The sequence below is a fragment of the Vipera ursinii genome, assembly GCF_947247035.1.
Source record: "Vipera ursinii genome assembly, chromosome: 2".
Lineage (NCBI taxonomy): Eukaryota > Metazoa > Chordata > Lepidosauria > Squamata > Viperidae > Vipera > Vipera ursinii.
This window is the reverse complement of record NC_139513.1, coordinates 62,201,754-62,220,203: the sequence shown is the minus strand read 5'-3', so window position 1 is coordinate 62,220,203 and position 18,450 is coordinate 62,201,754. Positions and strand designations below refer to the sequence as shown.

General features: G+C 40.0%; 1 protein-coding gene across 1 annotated transcript in view; it reads right to left on the bottom strand.

The window, feature by feature from the left end:
- EFCC1 (EF-hand and coiled-coil domain containing 1) overlaps positions 1-18,450 on the bottom strand; it is a gene marked incomplete at its 3' end in the record, with an annotated part of 91,997 nt that overhangs the window by 16,409 nt on the left and 57,138 nt on the right. Inside the window, exons 3-5 of the mRNA XM_083351713.1 lie at positions 8,709-8,851; positions 1,470-1,605; positions 507-672 (exon numbers count right to left, since the gene is read on the bottom strand). Of these exons, the coding sequence (XP_083207839.1) occupies positions 507-672; positions 1,470-1,605; positions 8,709-8,851 (445 nt within the window). The remainder of the gene's footprint in view (positions 1-506; positions 673-1,469; positions 1,606-8,708; positions 8,852-18,450) is intronic.

The window sequence follows — 18,450 nt, the reverse complement described above, 5'->3', positions numbered from 1 at the left end:
TCTCCAGTGAGTCCTTCCTTCTCATTAGGTGGCCAAAGTATTTGAGTTCTAGCTTCAGGTATGTCCATCTAGATGTTGTCAAATGGAAAATCCTGCTGTCCCTGACTATACCAACTGGAGAGGATTAATTGTTGTGATCTGATGACATACAGATGTACCTGCTCCCCATACTTTAACAGAACACAATTGCATTTTAGAGGCTTGCTGATAAAGAAATAGTAAATAGATGATTGTATAAAAGTCCATGGAATTAGGCACTACCAGTAGTTTTGAATTAAAGAATTCTGTAAGAACTAAGCTTTTGAGGTGATGAAAGTTGAACACTATCACAGCCCAGTCTTTTTGTTCTGAAATATGCAGGCGATATTAGTGAAAGTGTCTTTTGACCATATTTAAGCAGGTCTGATAAGAAAAAGAAATTCTGAAATATGCAGACCTTGTAATAAGTAGCCCACAAATCGGAAGTAGTGTACCTCCTGGAAGGACAGAATATAAAATGAATTTACCTCTTCCATATTTGTTTCCAGAGGTTTCTCTTCCTGCCATTTCATTTGAAAGTCTTCTTTTAATTTTGAGAGTCGTCGGACTAATTCCACAAGGGAGTTTTCATGGCCGCAGCAACTGTCATTTCCAAAGGACGACCTCAGCTGCTTCAGTGTTGTGTCATCACATCTAGAGAGAGAAAACTTCTGGTTACTGCTTTTCTCCACCCTAGTAGTCTAATGATATGCAATATTAAAATATTATGAGGAAATATAAATTGGTTTAGTAAATAAATCACTTCTAAATGTTTGCCAAGGAAACCACAGGGACTTGTCCAGAGAATCACCTGCAGTCAACAATGACTTGAAGACACAAACATAAAAAAGGACAATTACTAATAAATCTTACATGTGCCTGTTCTATACAGATAAGTTTTCTCTTAACAATAGTAATTGGGACTAGCAAGTCTAAAGCTAAGTGACACACTTATAAATTGTGATGTCATGCTGACTTACAACAGCAGTTCCGGTGGTCCAAATTACTGTTGTGAGGTGTATCCTATGCATTTGCAGCATCTTGTGGTCATGTAATTGCCATTTGTGACCTCCAGCCAGTTTCTCCATCGACTTTGCTTGTCTGAAGCCAGCACTGAAGATCATAAATGGTGGTCACATGACTACAGGATGCAACCACCTTGTGATTGCAAGGTGGTTGCCAAGCGCCCAAATCACCACCATGTGACCACAGGTATGCTGTGATGGCCATAACTAGAAGGAGAGGTAGTAATTCACCCATTCATCACCGTTGTAACTTTCAACAGTTGCTGAACAGGTGGTGGCTGAACAAGGGCTATTTGTATAGCCATATTACATATTCCAAAGCTGTTCTACCTGTAACATTTTTGTTATGTTGCACAACAGCATTTTCAGAAAGAAGAGCAAAGACAAAAGTTGCCACTATGTTTTCACATAGATACTGAGACGTACCCGCTATTGGAACAAGGAAATCTAGCTAGGAGTTTCTTTACTTCAGCCATTTGGGATGGCTGGTCTCCTATCCATTTCTCTTCCTCTTCGTCAGACGCAGCCTGGCCTTCCACAGAACGAAACATCTGATCTTCCACTGGAAAGAAAGAAGAACAATAACCGCTCCAAATAAGACAATCATTAGCACCATCATATTCAAGTGGCATTTGTTTAACCCAGTTTAAGAAAAAAAAAAACTACTTTAGGAATAAATAGTTCAAATGCTACAGTAATTCATTGCCAAACAAAAAAGGACCTGCTTCTTCTTCATCTGCTACCTTAAATACATAAGTGCTAGATATACCACATAACAGGGTTCCCCAACCCCTGGTCTATGGGTCAGTGCTGGGCCATGGAAGTGGCAAGGGAGCGCATGTGAAACTGTATTTGTGAAAGTGGTGAGCGTGCATGCACGAAACTATCCTGTTCTGTACCAGCCTACTACCGGCCCTGCAGAAAAGGCAGGGACAACCCCTTTTACAAAAAGGCAAGAGGCTGGAACTAAGCCTGCCAAATTTATTGACATAAAACAGAGCAAACAGAGCAAGACAGAACCACGAACCATGAAACAGGAGCTATTCAAACGGTTGCCTTCAGCAAACCAGCCCTCCCACACATTCCCCTTTTAAACAGTTCAAGGCGTGGCTTCTCTCTGCATCCTTCTGAGGTGCCCCATTGCCTTCCTCTGTTTACTCCTGCTTGACTGCCTCCTGCGTCGGGCGTCCTTGAACAGGGCCAGCTGTGGGTCATCTTCATCCACACTGTCAGGCTCACACAGCTGGGTCTGCGTCGTAACCAGATGGGAGGGGCCTGTGAAGCCTCAGGGCTGTTCTCTGCAGGCTCTCCAACACCCCCTCCTCCTCCTCTGAATCGTCCGACCCAACTGCCGAACCCACAGGCTGACCCTGAATCACAACATATCCTGTCTTCCCCTTCCCACCTCCGCCGGTCTGCCAGGCTGTGAAGGTTGGGGACCGCTGCCCTTCTCAGCAGAGAAGCTGAGAATTCTAGGCGCTACAACAGACAACCCCCAAATTAGGTTCAGCTTATCTGTGCATGGAGTTATCTGTGAGTATATATGGTAAAACTTTTTAAAAAGAACTCATGTATCCTATATATACATAATTTGCATATAGGCCCTCCTGTGGATAAGCTGACTCTTGAATTTGAACCAAAATATGACAAAAATGTGAATCAACAACAGGTGGCACATTTTTCGTGGTATTTGCTTAAAAATTTGAGAGGCAGCTTATCCATAGATGGGTTTATATGCAAGTACATATACGTCATTTTCTATCACAAATTAAAAGAAAGTATAATCCTGAGAACATGTTAATTAGTTGTGAATGCAATTTTTTTCCCAATAAGCACATTTTCATTTGATAAACAGCAATCTTACTGATTGAAGCTCCTATCAAATGCCCTGCACTATTTCTCTCCTTTTGGAAATATATTTGCCTAAATTCTTCTTAGATCGTTAGTAATTCAACCTTTGAGCTTATCCTCCTCATAATCGGGCAAATTAGGAATATATCAATCTATGTCTAATTATGTAATTTATAATCCACATTTATGCTTGTTTCTATGGCTGTAGAATTTGGACTTGAGTGATATAACCCCCATATCTGTGAGTTATCTTTGAAGACATACTTTGCAGCATTTCTATGTATGGTCCTCTATAAGGAGGCAAGTTCCCTCTCTTAAGGAGCATAACCTTTATAAACAGAAGGAGAACAATTGTTAGAGTTATATATAGTATCTTTCTTTATTAAACCTTGCTAATCCCCAACAGTGTAACCCACCATTGCACACAGAGGGTTGTCTTGTGCTTTCCTCTTGAACAAATGTGTGTGTACATGTACATAAAAAGAAAAAAAAGGGAAAAGTAGTATATTAGAATGAAAATCAATTGTACCTGGAACTTTTATTAAATTGTGCTCCTGAACTTGAACGATTGCATGAGCAACATCTTGATCAGAAACAATCCCATAGTTACAGGAAAGCCTGGGGATTAGCGGAGGCTAAATGGAAAAAGTGGGCTGGAGGAAGGAATGAAGAGAGCCTTTACAAGTCTTGATATAGAGTGGAGCAAAGGATAAAAGTGACAGGCAGTTTGTTACAGTGGTTAAGGCATCAGGCTAAAGCGGGAGTTCTCAATCTTGGCAACTTTAAGACATGTGTACTTCTAGGAATTCTGGGAGTTGAAGTCCATGTGTCTTTAAAGTTGCCAAGATTGGGAATCTCTAGATTAGAAATCAGGAGACGGTGAGTTCTAGTTCTGCCTTAGGCACAAAGCCAGCTCACTAACCTTGGGCCAGTCAATTTCTGTCAACCCTAGGAAGAAGCCAATGCTGAAACACTTCTGAAATCTTCATGAAGAAAATTGTGGAGAGTCAAAGGCACACGCACATACACACACACACACAAGGAAAGGTTGACCTGTTTCAGGGGAGTGAGGATGGTGGAGATGGTCAACCAAAGGCAAAGAAAGAAAAGGATCTGATATAAGGATGAAAGGAAGATGGGGGCAAGATCTCGGGGGGGGGGAAATCTCATGTTCAGAGGGAAAAGATGTTTTTCTACCAGCTATTTATGGCAGGTAGACAGAGAAAAGGGGATTTATTTTGGCACTAATATCATGTACTTGAAACACTCAGCCAGAGAAAATGAAGAGCTTTAGGCTAAGGCAGCCTTTTCAATCAGATTTCCAGAGTATATTTGCAAGGGAGAGCAATATTGGTTGAATAATTTAGACAATTGTCTGTTTTATTGACACAAATTTCTTTACAAACTGCATTTATAAAGATTGCTGCTAGCTATTATCACACATTTGTTGCAAGTAGCTATTTTGCAAGCTGAGGTGTCAGGTTTTTCTGCTAATCACTGTTATGTGGTACTAGGAGTATAAAACACAGCCTTTTTTTAAAAAAAATGCTTCTGCTCAAGCTTTTTAAAATCTGGTATCTCTCTTTAATCGAATTTTATTTCTAAAAAAAAATGACTCCTCCTTTTGAGATAACATATAAGGGATGGCCTCCTGAATCAGAAGACAAGTTATTTTGTGTCGGCTCCCTGTTAGGTATTTGAGAAGAGAGTGCACAATGTTCTGCTAGCAAGAAATATAATTTGCAAGCGGGACTTTTAATATTGTTATTATGCAAACATTGTTTCTTCTAATGCTGGGACTATGGCTGAATGCTTTCCATTTGGTCCAGCAGAGGGCACTGTGGTAAAACCCAAAATAAAGAAAATGCCAATCAGATGACAAATTTAACAAAGAATGTCTTGTGAACAAAATTGTCCTTCTCTTCTACAATAACAAAAGTGGTCTGTGTGTGTGTGTGTGTGTGTGTAAGTAACGTTAGCTCTAATTAAGTGAAGTAGACAATCCACTGTTAGTAAAATGCTTATTTCCCAACATTACTTCAAAGGCATGGTTGCCTCATATATCCATTATTCTTGGGATAAGCTTTCAACTTCAAGGCTTTCCTTTGAACATAATCATTTATCCCAAATGATTAATTAATAAACAGATGTTGTATCTACCCAGCTGTAAGAATCACAGCTACTATGGGATTTGTGCAATATGTTAAGAAGCAAACAATAGGGGATGTGGGGAAGCTGGCATTGTCTCCCTTTGCTGCTTTTGCATCATCCTTGGATCTAGTTTAAACTACATCAAACCTTTAGCTTAAATCTGGTAGTTATTTGATGCAACAGCAGAGATAGCGCTTCTGACTTCTTTCAGTTACACTGATGGATGCTGGTGCTCGGATGGACACTTACGTCTGAAACCAAAGTCAAGCCTTAAAACGTGAATGAGCTAAGATCAAAACTCCTTGTGAAGTTGTAGGGAGTGCATACAGGTAGGCATAAGGAAGTAAGGGTATTTACTCTAATTTTTTTTTATCTTTGCTCGTGATCTTTTAAAGGAAACTTCTGTCATATGCTTATCTTAGATGTTTGTTAGAAGCATGTATTCTTATACCGCTAATATATTAATATTTTAATCTCTGATGTCTAAAACTAAAACTCAGTCTTTTGCAATTCTGTTTCTTAAATTGTTAGTATATATAAAAAAGCCCATGGGAAAAAATGTGCGTTTTTACACTAAATAAAAGTTGGTCCTAAATACACAGACGCACCTAGTCATTACTCTATTGCTTTGCAATTAAATTAATAATTAGGTCAATTCATTTAACCCCCAAAGCTATAAAGCCATGAGAATAAAGCATATAAAAAAGTATTTTATGAGTCATCTCATGCTTGCAAACAAACTTTTATATGTGTGGATATTCTCATTCTCTCACTATCTATGGTAGGAATTTTGAACAGCTGTTTATGAATTATAAAATCCCTAAAGTAATGGTTAAAAAAAAATCTTTTAAATTCTACATTAAGCAGGTGACCCAACTGGAATACCTGATAGTTTTATTCAAATTCATGATAGCAGGAGATGCTTGTGCTCAATATTCATTTGCATGTGGTCACTATCACAAGATTTTTTCCATACAATCCCTTATGTTCCAGTTGTCCTAAAATTATTTTGGGAAAAGGTTCTACCTCAGTCACTTTATAGAATATGTATGTCAGATTAAATTGGGGTAGGATATTAAGGTGCTTTTTCAAAAGGCAACTGGACTTTGTTTTTCCTTGAAGACATTTCACTTCTCATCCAAGAAGTTTCTCCAGTTCTGACTAGTCTTCAAGAGAAGCGAAACATCTTCAAGGAAAAACAAAGTCCAGTTGCTTTTTGAAAAAGCATCTTTGGGACAATCCTGACCTGGATAATTGAGAACCTCCACAGATGATAGGATATAAAATTACTTGAGGATTCCATACCCAGGGGAAGGATAAGGAGTGATCCAGGATCTGATGGCCATGATAGCAAGTCATGCTTATTATGGGTCATACTTGGTCCAACTGAGAGAAGTTGGTTTGTGATTTGAAGGTGGAAGATATTTCCATCCATCTTTTGCTATTGTGAAATAAATTTATTTATTTATTTATTTATTTATTTATTTATTTATTTATTTATTTAGTTTTCTATACCGCCCTATTCCCGAAGGACTCAGGGCGGTTTACAGGGCAATATTTAAAAGACAATATAAATTAAGATAAAAATAGAATTAAAAAGAATTAAATTAATAATAGCCCAACAATAAAACAATGTTAAAATTTAAAACTAAACCCCCCCTCAGTCCAGGCCGGATAAATCGAAAAGCCAGGTTTTCAGGTCCTGGCGAAACGAGCGCAGGTCATTTCTGTCTCACATCTACAGGGTAGTAGGAGCAGTTAGGATGGTCTGTCCCAGGTGGGTGAAAAGCACTGGATGTGATAGCCTCCAGCATCCCCTTTGTCTGTTGATCAAGGGCTACTAATAGGTTTACTAAGAATATTCAGAAGATAAAGAAGCATAAAAGACAAACGCAATAATCAGGATCAGCAAATATGATCAGGGGTACAAATCACATGTGGACCTACATTTTCGTGGGAAAATGCCACTGAATAGCTTTGTTTGATAAGCCATCATGTGGTCCAGCAGTGCTGGATAATTCTACTCCATCTTCAACATTCTCTTTTTGGAGAAGATTTTGGAGTAGGTAACTGGGCCTCAGAAAGTCTTAAAAGAAACTGGTCATGTAGATCTCTGCCAGTCAAGCATAGGACAGAAGTTGCACTGATCATTCATGTACATGATCTATATCTAGACCTTGACTGGGGGACTACATCTCTTTGGTTCAGGTAGATTTATCAGTAATATTTGATCATATTGTGAGGACTGGGAGCTGAAGGCACTATTTTCCAGTTGCCCTTCAATGTAAGGAACCCCCCACCCCATTAATCTTCCGAAAAGAAATTATGCTCTTTCATCAGGCTTTAGGCCACAATGTACAGTGGAGGCTGCTATCACTGTACGTTTATATTGGTTGCATTTATTACATTTTTCAAAGTTTTTGCTTATCATTTTCTTTTTTAACCTGCCCAAAGTCTTACGATGAAGCCCCATAGAAATTATGTAAAATAAATTATAAATAAATAAATAAGGAAGGACAAATTGAAATCAATTAGAAAATGTAAAAAAAAATCAAATTAAAATAAGTTTGAAAAAACTCCAGCTTTATCACTACATATCTGAGTAAATGTTTGACAATCTTGGAGGATAAACTGGAGATCTGAGATTTCCGTCAACAGAGACAAAAACCAACATTCCGGACATTTCTATGCAGCAGACTTCAATAACAGCTTTATTCTAATTGTGTGAAAAATATCCTGTTCTGGGTATGGAACATTTGTTCCATTTTTCTTCCAGAATGTGCTAGTTCAGCCATTCCAGGGGATGAACTAGTAGTTTTCCAGAAGTAAGTCTTCTGGAAAAGGAAATGGTCTGCTGTATTTACTGTAAGATCAAATGTATAGAAATGATTAACTAGTTATCCTCACTCATTTAAATCTATCTTTAAAGCAGGAATAAACAGGAACCCAATGGAAGATTCTCTGCCCCCTTTAAGAGACCCATGTAAAACTTTTCCATTTAAATTCAGTTGATGGCTTGTGCTCAACTGTTCTTTTTATTATTATTATTATTATTATTATTATTATTATTATTATTATTATTATTATTATTATTATTATTATTATTATTATTATTATTATTATTATGCAATGGCTGATCCACCTTTACCGGAGATTCTATGAAGACAAAAGAAAGCAAACTGCTATGCCTTTTTGATTTGTGATAAAAAAAGAATTCATCCAAAAACTATTTTTATATCTTTCTAGTTCTGAATATATGAATAAAAATTAGCCCTACTATTAAATTAGCCCTACTATTAAAAATTAGCCCTACTATCCTATTAGAAAGTCTTACCACACTCCTGCGTTTATAGTACTGGCTGAGGCACCATACATTCAATGCTATAAAATCATTTCAAAGAAAGAAACATCACTGTTTCCATAATAAAGTTTTCCATAGTAGCATTATGGAAATTAATACCTTTATGGAAATTACGGAAATTAATACCATTGAAAACATAACCAGCATATTCTGAAGAGACTCTTGAAGGGTTGGTGGACATTTACTTGTACCACCAATTATCCTCCTGAGGTTTTCTTTGAGTCCTCACCCTTGATGTTTAGAGTTTCTTTTCCACTAAAGTGGTCTGTAATCAGAGCTGAAGATTTTTATCCCTTTCCTACCATTTTCCAATGCTCCTGCACCACCAGTTGGTGAACTTCTATCTTGCTGTGTAAGTGATAAGATATCTTGTCCTTCCATAAGTACATTTGTCTTCTGTTCTGAGTTGCTTTGTGAAGGAACTGGGCACTTTAAGATTTCTGATCTGAAAAAAAGACAAACCAACAAAATAAACGAAGTAGTAAGAAATCCAAATCAACAATAAAGAGTTAAGTATGGCCTATTTTTTTCATACCACCAAGGGACTTCACTTTCATTAATAATGTTTTTTAAAGACTTGGACTAGAAGTCTCTTCCAGCCCTATGATTTTATAGTTTGCATAGATCTAAAAAATAAACTATTTCTGTCCTCCTAAAATGCCCTATCGAATAAGGTTGCTGGTTTCAATTCAATTGGTGAGTTAAAAGGACAGGCATGCTTCCTGCCAAGGTATGAATATATCTCTTTCACCCAGATAATGTAAGATTCTTCCCTTACCCTTAAATGACTTACTTATCTTTTCAAAATCAGTTTAGAAATGTAATTTAATATATTAATTCAAAACATGGCTGTCTAAAAGTTATCTTTCACCAGCACTCATGCTGGCCAGATAAATACTATCACAACAAAGTATGTTGTGGATTGTTTAAGCAGCATATTTACATGTATGTTATCTGTGATTACAATTCAAAAACCTGAAATTTAATTCTCTGAATATTTCCTTCATTTTCTCTTAATCCATCTCAAGCTGATGTTTAGTAAATAAGTAAAAACATACAGATGTTCTAACTCAGGTAAAATATTAATTATTGGTATTCACAATTAATGATAGCTAGCTCAGACTGGATCCATACTTTGCTAGCTATCCTGAGGTAAGAAATCTACATTTTAAACCAATGTGGATATATCAATTCCTACAAGATATTCAACATAGATAAGAGAAGCAAAAAGCTGAAGAAATTCTATTTTCAGGGGGGAAAAACCATTCTAAGAAAGAAACTAAAATATGCTTAAAGGAAAATGATCCTATGGAGACATAGGAGATAACAACATTTTCAGTTATTTACATTTAACTAATTTATAAAACATGATAAAAATGTAATTATTTACATATAGATAAATAAAAACAAATGTACACTGCATAGTTTTCTATAAACTGTATATGTTCTTCTAAGGTCTAATTAAGGCTCTCACAACAGCCATTAACCCTGGTCCATACACCCAAACCAGCCAATGTAAATCATTGAGCTCTAGATTATCCCTAAATGAAAAGATGTCCCCTAGGCAACATATTTCCAAGAGAGGGGCTGCTTTTCTGTCTTCAAACTCTCCCTGTAAAGGAAAGAGGGTGGTTTTGTTTTAACGAAGTGCTATAGCTTTCTATTTTAAATGTAAAAACAAGCACTGCCATTCCCACAGAAGCCTCTACTTTGGCCCTTTTTCATTAGCATTCATAAAACCTACGATAAACAGTGAAGAAGACTGGATGCGCAAGCATGTTTGTGTGTAGCAAAGACAAGGATAGCAAAGGAAGGCAGGGTCACTCCTAGGAGCCTGGGAAGGGCATATGTCTCACGATGCGTTGTAACAAGGTTTCCATGGAGAAATTATTTATTTATTTTTATCAATTTTTTTGAAACCACCCATCTCCCTCACACAGGGACCCCCTATGAGAATGTTGAACAAACTGACTTTATTCATTCCAAAGCTTTTCTCAGGAAGAGAATAGGAAGCTTCAGAGAAAATCTAAAAGCAGAGGTGACCCAATAGAAGGGGACCTCAAAATAATGTCCATGACTAATTGCTTTTTAATTAGGGCTCTTTTCAACAGCACCAAACATTTAACTACAATTAATTTGAAGCAACAGATTATATCGCTTAAAGTTAAACGAGTTTGCAGAGTTAGCAGAATTGGATGAAAAACTGTATTTCCACATAGGTACATGTGTTTACAGAGACTCAGACTATCCGGCGTGATGAGCAAAGATATAATGGGTCTCCTGCTTGTGCAGGAGGTTGGACTAGAAGACCTCCAAGGTCCCTTCCAACTCTTGTTATTCTGGAGTTAAAGGCTCTTTGGTTTGATTCTCCAAAGAACAGACAGACCATATATCAATGGTAAGTAATTGAATTCAATTTAAATAGCATAGCTAGGGATGGCAGCTTGTCCTAAACATCAAATCTGAACAGATCTGCCACTTTCTTTTTTAAAGCAAAGCTCGTTTAGTAAAGGTTTATCCATTCTTTCATCTCTGCTTATACTAGCCACTTTCAAAATGCTAATACTTTGCTCTTGTAATAAAACTGGAGTGGCATCTGTGTGTAGCCTGTCAAATTCCCTCCCCCCAAAACGTATCTTCCTTAAAAAACACTGCCTTTTAGTTGAAAATAATAAATACTAGTGTATATATTGCTCAAACAGTGAGTGGCTCCATCCCCTAAACAGCATATGGTTGCATTTTAGTGATTCTTTATGTCTTTTCTCTTTTCTGACTCCTTTCTGAGATAGAGAACACATGTATACGTTCAGCCTAGTTTTTAACACAGTAATAAATACCCGTATATACTTGAGTATAAGCCGACTCGAGTATAAGCCGAGACCCCTAATTTTACCCCAAAAAACTGGAAAAAGTTATTGACTCGAGTATAAGCCGAGTATAACTATAAGCTTGGCCCCTTCTTAGCAACATATCTATATTCTGTGCCGCTCGTTGACTCTGGCAGCATCCCGGAGCTGGCTCGGCCGCGGTTCGCAGGGTCCGCTCATCAGGCTGCCAGCCTTCCTGGCAGCACATCCCGCAGGGAAAGTCTGCTAGGGAGGCGGCAGTCAAGCATTGTTTCCCTCCTCGTGCGTGTTTGTGTGTGTGTGTGTGTGTGTGTGAGACCTGTGGGAACGGCTGGTAGAGGTGGCGTTAGTCCGGCGTTTCCCCCCCCTCATGCATGCGTGCGTGTGTCAGACCCACGGGAATGGCTGGTAAGGAAGCGGCGTCCCCCCCTCCTGTGTTTCGGGCCCACGGGGCTTGACACACAGAGAAACGCAAATGCCGGACTGCCGCCACCTTTACTAGCCATTCCTGCGGGTCTGACACACACACACACACACACATACGCACGAGGGGGAGAAACAACGCTGGACTGCCGCCACCTCTGCCAGCCCTGCAAGCCTCTGCGAGGCTTGCAGGGCTGGCAGAGGTGGCGGCAGTCCAGCGTTGTTTCTCCCCCTCGTGCGTGTGTGTGTGTGTGTCAGACCCACGGGAATGGCTGGACTCTGCACTATGTCTGCTCTCCTGTCCTTCTGACTGGCTCTCCCTCCAGTTGCCTGTGGCACATCGTCCCTGCAGTGAATTGGCTGTGCTCAATTGTCCTGCAATGATTTGGCAGCGGTGAGTTGGAAGAGGTCATGTGGCGAGCCATGCCAAGTTGTCCCAGATCCTGGCATTTCCTTTATGGAACTCTGGAACTGAAATAGAGAAAAAGAGGCAAAGAACAACTTTTGAAGTCTGCAGAAATTTTAGAATTGTGAGGGAAAATTGCAGGAATGAGAACTTCTCCGTCTGTCCATATCTTGTTTGCATGTTTTTTCTACTTCTAATCTCTCCCCAGTTATGGGCCCAAAGGGGCTGGAACACTTTATTTACCCATTTTCCTATTGGTGGGAATTATTTTGGGAAATCTCTTTCTCCATTTTGCTCAAAGTTGCTTCAGACTGTTGGAAGATGAGGCAAGAATAGATTAACGGATCAGATGTCCGATTTTTGGTACTGCTTTGATTGGATATCCCTTAGTCTAAGAGCAAGACTGAGTACTTTACCAAAAAAAAGTTACTTTCAAGCATCATTATATACAAAGCTAAAATATTCCATTATTTCAAAGATTTCCTGCTCAGAAAAGATCAAATTCTTCTTTTTTTTAAAAAAAAGGCAATTGTTGACTTTTATACTAAAACCTAAATGAGAAATCGAGACACAAGGGTGGGGGAATATGAAGTAAATTTAACCAGATTGTTATACTGCAATAATCATTCACATTAGCCAGAGTAAATGGTGGTAGCAATTATTCAAGACTGGAAGCATAAGTACTTTTGAGGTTAATGCATCAAACAATTAATATTCATGGGACAAAGTGGAATGAACACAATCAAGGCAACCCGGGTTTGGGGGGGAGGAGAGAGAGAGCTTATCCTTTCCCTTCTCTTTGCAGCACTGACAAAAATCACACCACAAAATCGTTCACACCAAGAATGACATGTAGATCAGCCTAATGCAGGAGCAGACATTTTTTTTGCTAGTGGTGAGGAACTGCATGCATTTATTCTAAACTGATTTTTGATAATGAAGAACTGCAGGGGTGAGTCCAAGCACCTAGGAGTGGTCATGACCGCAATATTGAGTGTTTGACAACCCTTCCCACGAAGGCTCCTGCAAATGAGCGTCTCTCGTTTCCTTTTTTTGGGGGTGGTGGTTCTGTTTTGAATAGGCTCTCTTAGGTGTGCTTAGCCTTTCTGAAGATTTTAAAAAAAACTTATTCCTTTTATTTCTTACTGAAAATTGTGCCAAACGTGTTCAGAATCTCTATTCTTCAGTTGGGGGCAGCTCTATTCTAGGAGTCTTGGGTGCTGCAAAGAAAGGGCTCTGGAAGTGACACGGAGCTTCCATTACAACCACGAGTTGTCCATCAAGTCTTCAAAAAGAAGGAAGTAATTTCCAATGGGAAAAAAATGGAAAGAATTACTGTCCTTTCCACATCCCTCAAGCACAACTCCAAATTCCATAATGTAAAGGGAATAAATGTACTAATGATTCAGCTTAATATATTCTGACAATTATCTGGCATATTTTAGATCCCTTTGGGATACATTTCAGGCCTTTAAAAAAAGTCAGCTCCTTTTACTTTTCTTTTTTCCTTTGCAATACTATTTTGTGGGTGGATGTGGCTGTGAAATTAAATTATACACACCTATGCACATCTATATGTATCAAGGAACCAGCATGCCCAGTATGCCATGTATGCTACTACCTCATTATACCTAACGTATACAGCCTGTGCAGGATTCTCTTCAATTCACCTAAACTGTGTGCACCACTGTTTTCAGTGGGATTTAATCCCAAATAAGTGTGCATAGGATTACAGGTAGACTAACCTTAACTGCTGTCCATGTTAGTGGCTCTTTGAAAGATTTTTTGCTTCCGTTCATTCATATTCAATTCTCAGAGGCTGCCTGGACAATTCCCTGCAATTTTCTTGACAAAAACTTTCAGAAGTGGTTTGCTATTGCCTCCTTCTTAGGGCTTGGGAGAAAGTGACTGGCCCAAGATCATCCAGGCAGAACTAGAACTCCCAGTCTCCTGATTTCTAACCTGGTCCCTTAACCACTATACTAATTGGCTCTCTGTTTGAAATTACGATATTAAAAAAAAAGCTTTGTGACCAATCCTTGAATTTACAAGCATTGCGATGTCCTGCAACGATCGCCTTTCAGGTACTTTGCAAGTGGCTTGTGAAAAGCAGAGTTAATAGAGAAAATGGAAGTAAAATCGTAATTTGTGGTCACATGATGTTTTGCTTAGACCTCAGGGCTTCGCTTGATGACTGAAAGGGAAGTAAAGTTTTTAACCCATTGTGGTCATGTGACTTTTTTCCACTTAGCAACAGCAGCACTTAGCAACAAAACTGCCAGTCCCAATTGTAGTCACTTAGTGAGGACTGTCTATACTTTTTTAGGCTACTGGAAAAAATATTATTTTATATTCAGGTTTAAACTAATGAGTTGGCATGTAGTATATGAGAACTATGAAACTGCAGTGTGCAGTATTTTAGTCTTATGTATGCTTATTTTATTACAAGAGCATTTTCTTTCCATCTGCTTTGCATGTTCTACTGATATTAGTTTAAATGAATTTTAATTTCTTGGATGCCATGAAGTCAAGTTCAATTCCTACTGATTTATGGATAAACTTTTCCTTTCTTGACTAGTTTCCAGTAATATCTCAAACATACTTGAATCAAAATTATAATCTAAACAAACATTTTATTATTCTGAAGGCCAGACAATATAATTAGCCAGATAATGTAATCATGTACATATTAGCTTTCTGTAATCTTATCAGTCATTCATAAATATATTCTTCTTAGATATATAACTAATATTTAAAATGTTTCATTCAAGCTCCAAACATAGCTTGTCTGATTGGAGCCAAGATGTCTAGTTTGAAGCATATGATTCAGATAATAAACATGAAAAGGAAAAGTAATTTTTCTTCTTCTTGGCTTTCTAAATATTTTCATTTCTTGTCTATTAAGTTAAGTCTTTATATAGATCACGGTACATTATTTTTGAAATAACATGTTACTTCTAATGCATTAATTCATAAAGCAATATATAAATAAAAAAATCTTTTGGAACCCAATAAATAAAAATTTACTTTACTTTAGACTAAAAATCAGCTGGATTTCTCCAGAGGGCCATTTGAGGTGGAGACTAAGACTGCCATTTGATGCTATCTGCCTGGAAGGAAATCCTATTGAATTCACATCAAAATGTATACGAAAGAAAGAGAGAGAGAGAGAGAGAGAGAGAGAGAGAGAGAGAGAGAGAGAGAGAGAGAGAGAGAGAGAGAAAGAAAGAAAGAAAGAAAGAAAGAAAGAAAGAAAGAAAGAAAGAAAAAAAGAAAGAAAGAAAGAAAGAAAGAAAGAAAGAAAGAAAGAAAGAAAGAAGAAACCACAGCCAACATTAAAATGATATAATATTAATTCCCCAGGGCTTCATTAACTTTCTAAACTCCATGTATGGAAATACAAAAAGATTTTCAATGTTCTCCAGAAAGCTACCAGGATCGGGGTCACTTTGATCCCATGTGGTGTTCTCACAGGGCAGAAGCTATGACAGAAGAGGCACATTTCCTGGGTCTCACAAGGTGACATTTCTAAATTGATAGGACCTGAAGCATGCTCTTCTTGCAAGATCTAATAGGATAAATAGAAACCACTGGAGAGAGAAATCTTAAAGAAATGTGTCACACAAATATTTCCATAGCTCAAACTGCAAAACCTAAATACACAATGGTGAGAGGGACCTTGTAGTCCTAGTGGACGATCACTTGACTATGAGCCAGCAGTGTGCAGCAGCAAACAAAAAAGCTAAAATAATCCTGGGTTGTATAAACAGAGGCATGGAATCAAGATCACGCAAAGTACTAGTATTGCTTTACAAAGCCCTAGTAAAACCACATCTGGAATACTGCAGCCAATTTTGGTCACCATATCACAAAAAAAAAATGTTGAGAGTTTGGAAAAAATTCAGAGAAGAGCAACTAAGATGATTAAAGACCTGGCGACCAAAACATACAAAGAATGGCTGCAGGACTTGGGTTTGGCTAGTCTAAAGAAAAGAAGACATAGGGGAGACATGATAGTAGTATTCCAGTATCTGAGGGGCTAGCACAAGGAAGAGGGGGTCACGTGATTCTTCAAGGCACCAGAGGGCAGGACAAGAAACAATGGTTGAAAACTGATCAAAGAGAGAAGCAATCTGGAATTAAGGAGAAACTTCCTGACAGTGAGGACAATTAACCAGAAATCATGGGCGCTCCATCACTGGAAATTTTTAAAAAGAGACTAGACAATCACCTGTTTGAGATGGTATAGTTCTCCTGCTTGAACAGGGGATGGACTAGAAGACCTCCAAGGTCCCTTCCAGCTCTATTCTATTCTATATTCTCTATGGCTTCAACAGAGAGATGGGAGGCATAACAATTTAATTAATTAATTTATTTATTTAGTTACATTTATATACCGCCCTTTCCCTGAGGACTCAGGGCGGTTTACAGGGAATTAAAAATCCAAAATACAAAAGTTAAAAACCAAATTAAAAAATATTAAATTGACCCTGTACGCTTAAAAACCCCAATTAAAAATTTCTCCTCAGCCTGGGCCCAAGAGCTCAAAGAGCCAGGTCTTCAGGCCCCGGCGGAATGATCGGAGGTCGGGGGCAGTTCTCAGCTCCACTGGCAGCTGGTTCCAGAGGGCAGGCGCTCCCACTGAGAAGGCCCTATCCCTGGGTGTCACCCGCCGGCAATCTCTCACCGGCGGAACCCTGAGCAGACCCTCCCTGTGGGAGCGCACTGGGTGAAGGGCGTTTGATGCCGGCAGCAGGTGTTCCCTCAAATAACCCGGACCCAGGCCATGTAGGGCTTTATAGGTAATAACCAGCACCTTGAATTTCACCCGGAGGGCAACCGGAAGCCAATGCAGCTCGTGGAGTAGAGGTGTTACATGGGAGTATCGGGAAACCCCCATTACAACTCGCGCGGCCGCATTCTGCACCAGTTGAAGCCTCCGAGTGGTCTTCAAGGGCAGCCCCATGTAGAGAGCATTACAGTAGTCCAAACGGGAGGTCACAAGCGCATGAGTAACTGTGCGTAGGACGTCTCGGTCCAGATAGGGACGCAACTGGCGCACCAGGCGAACCTGTGCAAAAGCCCCCCTGGTCACGGCTCCTATATGGTCTTCAAAATTGAGCCGTGAGTCCAGGAGGACGCCCAGGTTGCGAGCCCTATCAACGGGGGGTAACACTTCACCCCCCATCATTAAGGATGGAATAACTTGGTTAACCCGAGATGCCGATATGCACAGCCACTCAGTCTTGGCGGGATTGAGACGAAGCCTGTTTCTCCCCATCCAGACCTGAACCGCCTCCAGGCACCAGGACATCACGGAGAGGGCATCACTGGGTTGGTTCGGGGTGGAAAGAAAAAGTTGGGTATCATCAGCGTACTGGTGATACCCCACCCCAAAACCACGAATGATCTCGCCCAGCGGCTTCATATAGATGTTGAACAGGAGAGGCGAGAGAACCGACCCCTGAGGAACTCCACAAATGAGAGACCTCGGGGCGGATCTCTGCCCTCCTGTCAACACCGACTGCGAGCGGCCCTGGAGGTAGGAGAACCACCGTAGAACGGTGCCTCCCACTCCCAGCCCCCTGAGACGCCGCAGCAGGATACCATGGTCGATGGTATCGAACGCCGCTGAGAGATCTAATAGGACCAGGACAGAGGAACAACCCCTGTCCCTAGCCCTCCAGAGATCATTCACCAGCGCGACCAATGCCGTCTCCATGCTGTGTCCGGGCCTGAAGCCCGATTGGTACGGGTCAAGATAATCAGTTTCCTCCAGGAACAGAGGGAGCTGATGCGCCACCACACTCTCAACAACCTTCACCAGAAAGCGAAGGTTGGAGACTGGACGATAGTTGTTTAAAACAGCCGGGTCCAAAGCAGGCTTCTTGAGAAGGGGTCTCACCACCGCCTCCTTCAAGGCGGCAGGAAAGACACCCTCCTTCAAGGAAGCAGTTATTACTGCATGGAACTAGCCTCGTGTTCCCTCCCAAGCCGCATAAGCTAGCCAGGAGGGGCACGGATCCAACAAACAGGTGGTGGTGCTCAGTCTCCCCATGATCCTGTCCACATCATCAGGGGAAACAGGGTCGAACTCAGTCCAGATAACGTGCTCAAGACCGCCTGATTCCTCCACATCAGACTCTGCCCAGTCAGAGTCCAAGCCGGTCCGGATCCGAGCGATTTTGTCCGCCAGATGATGACTAAACTCCTCGGCTCGTCCCTGCAAGGGATCCTCTCTCACCTCCTGGTTAAGGAGGGAGCGAGTCACCCTAAACAGGGCGGCCGGGCGATTATCTGCGGACGCGATAAGGGCGGCAAAGTAGTTAGACTTCGCCGTCCTTATCGCCGCAAGATAAGACCTTATAA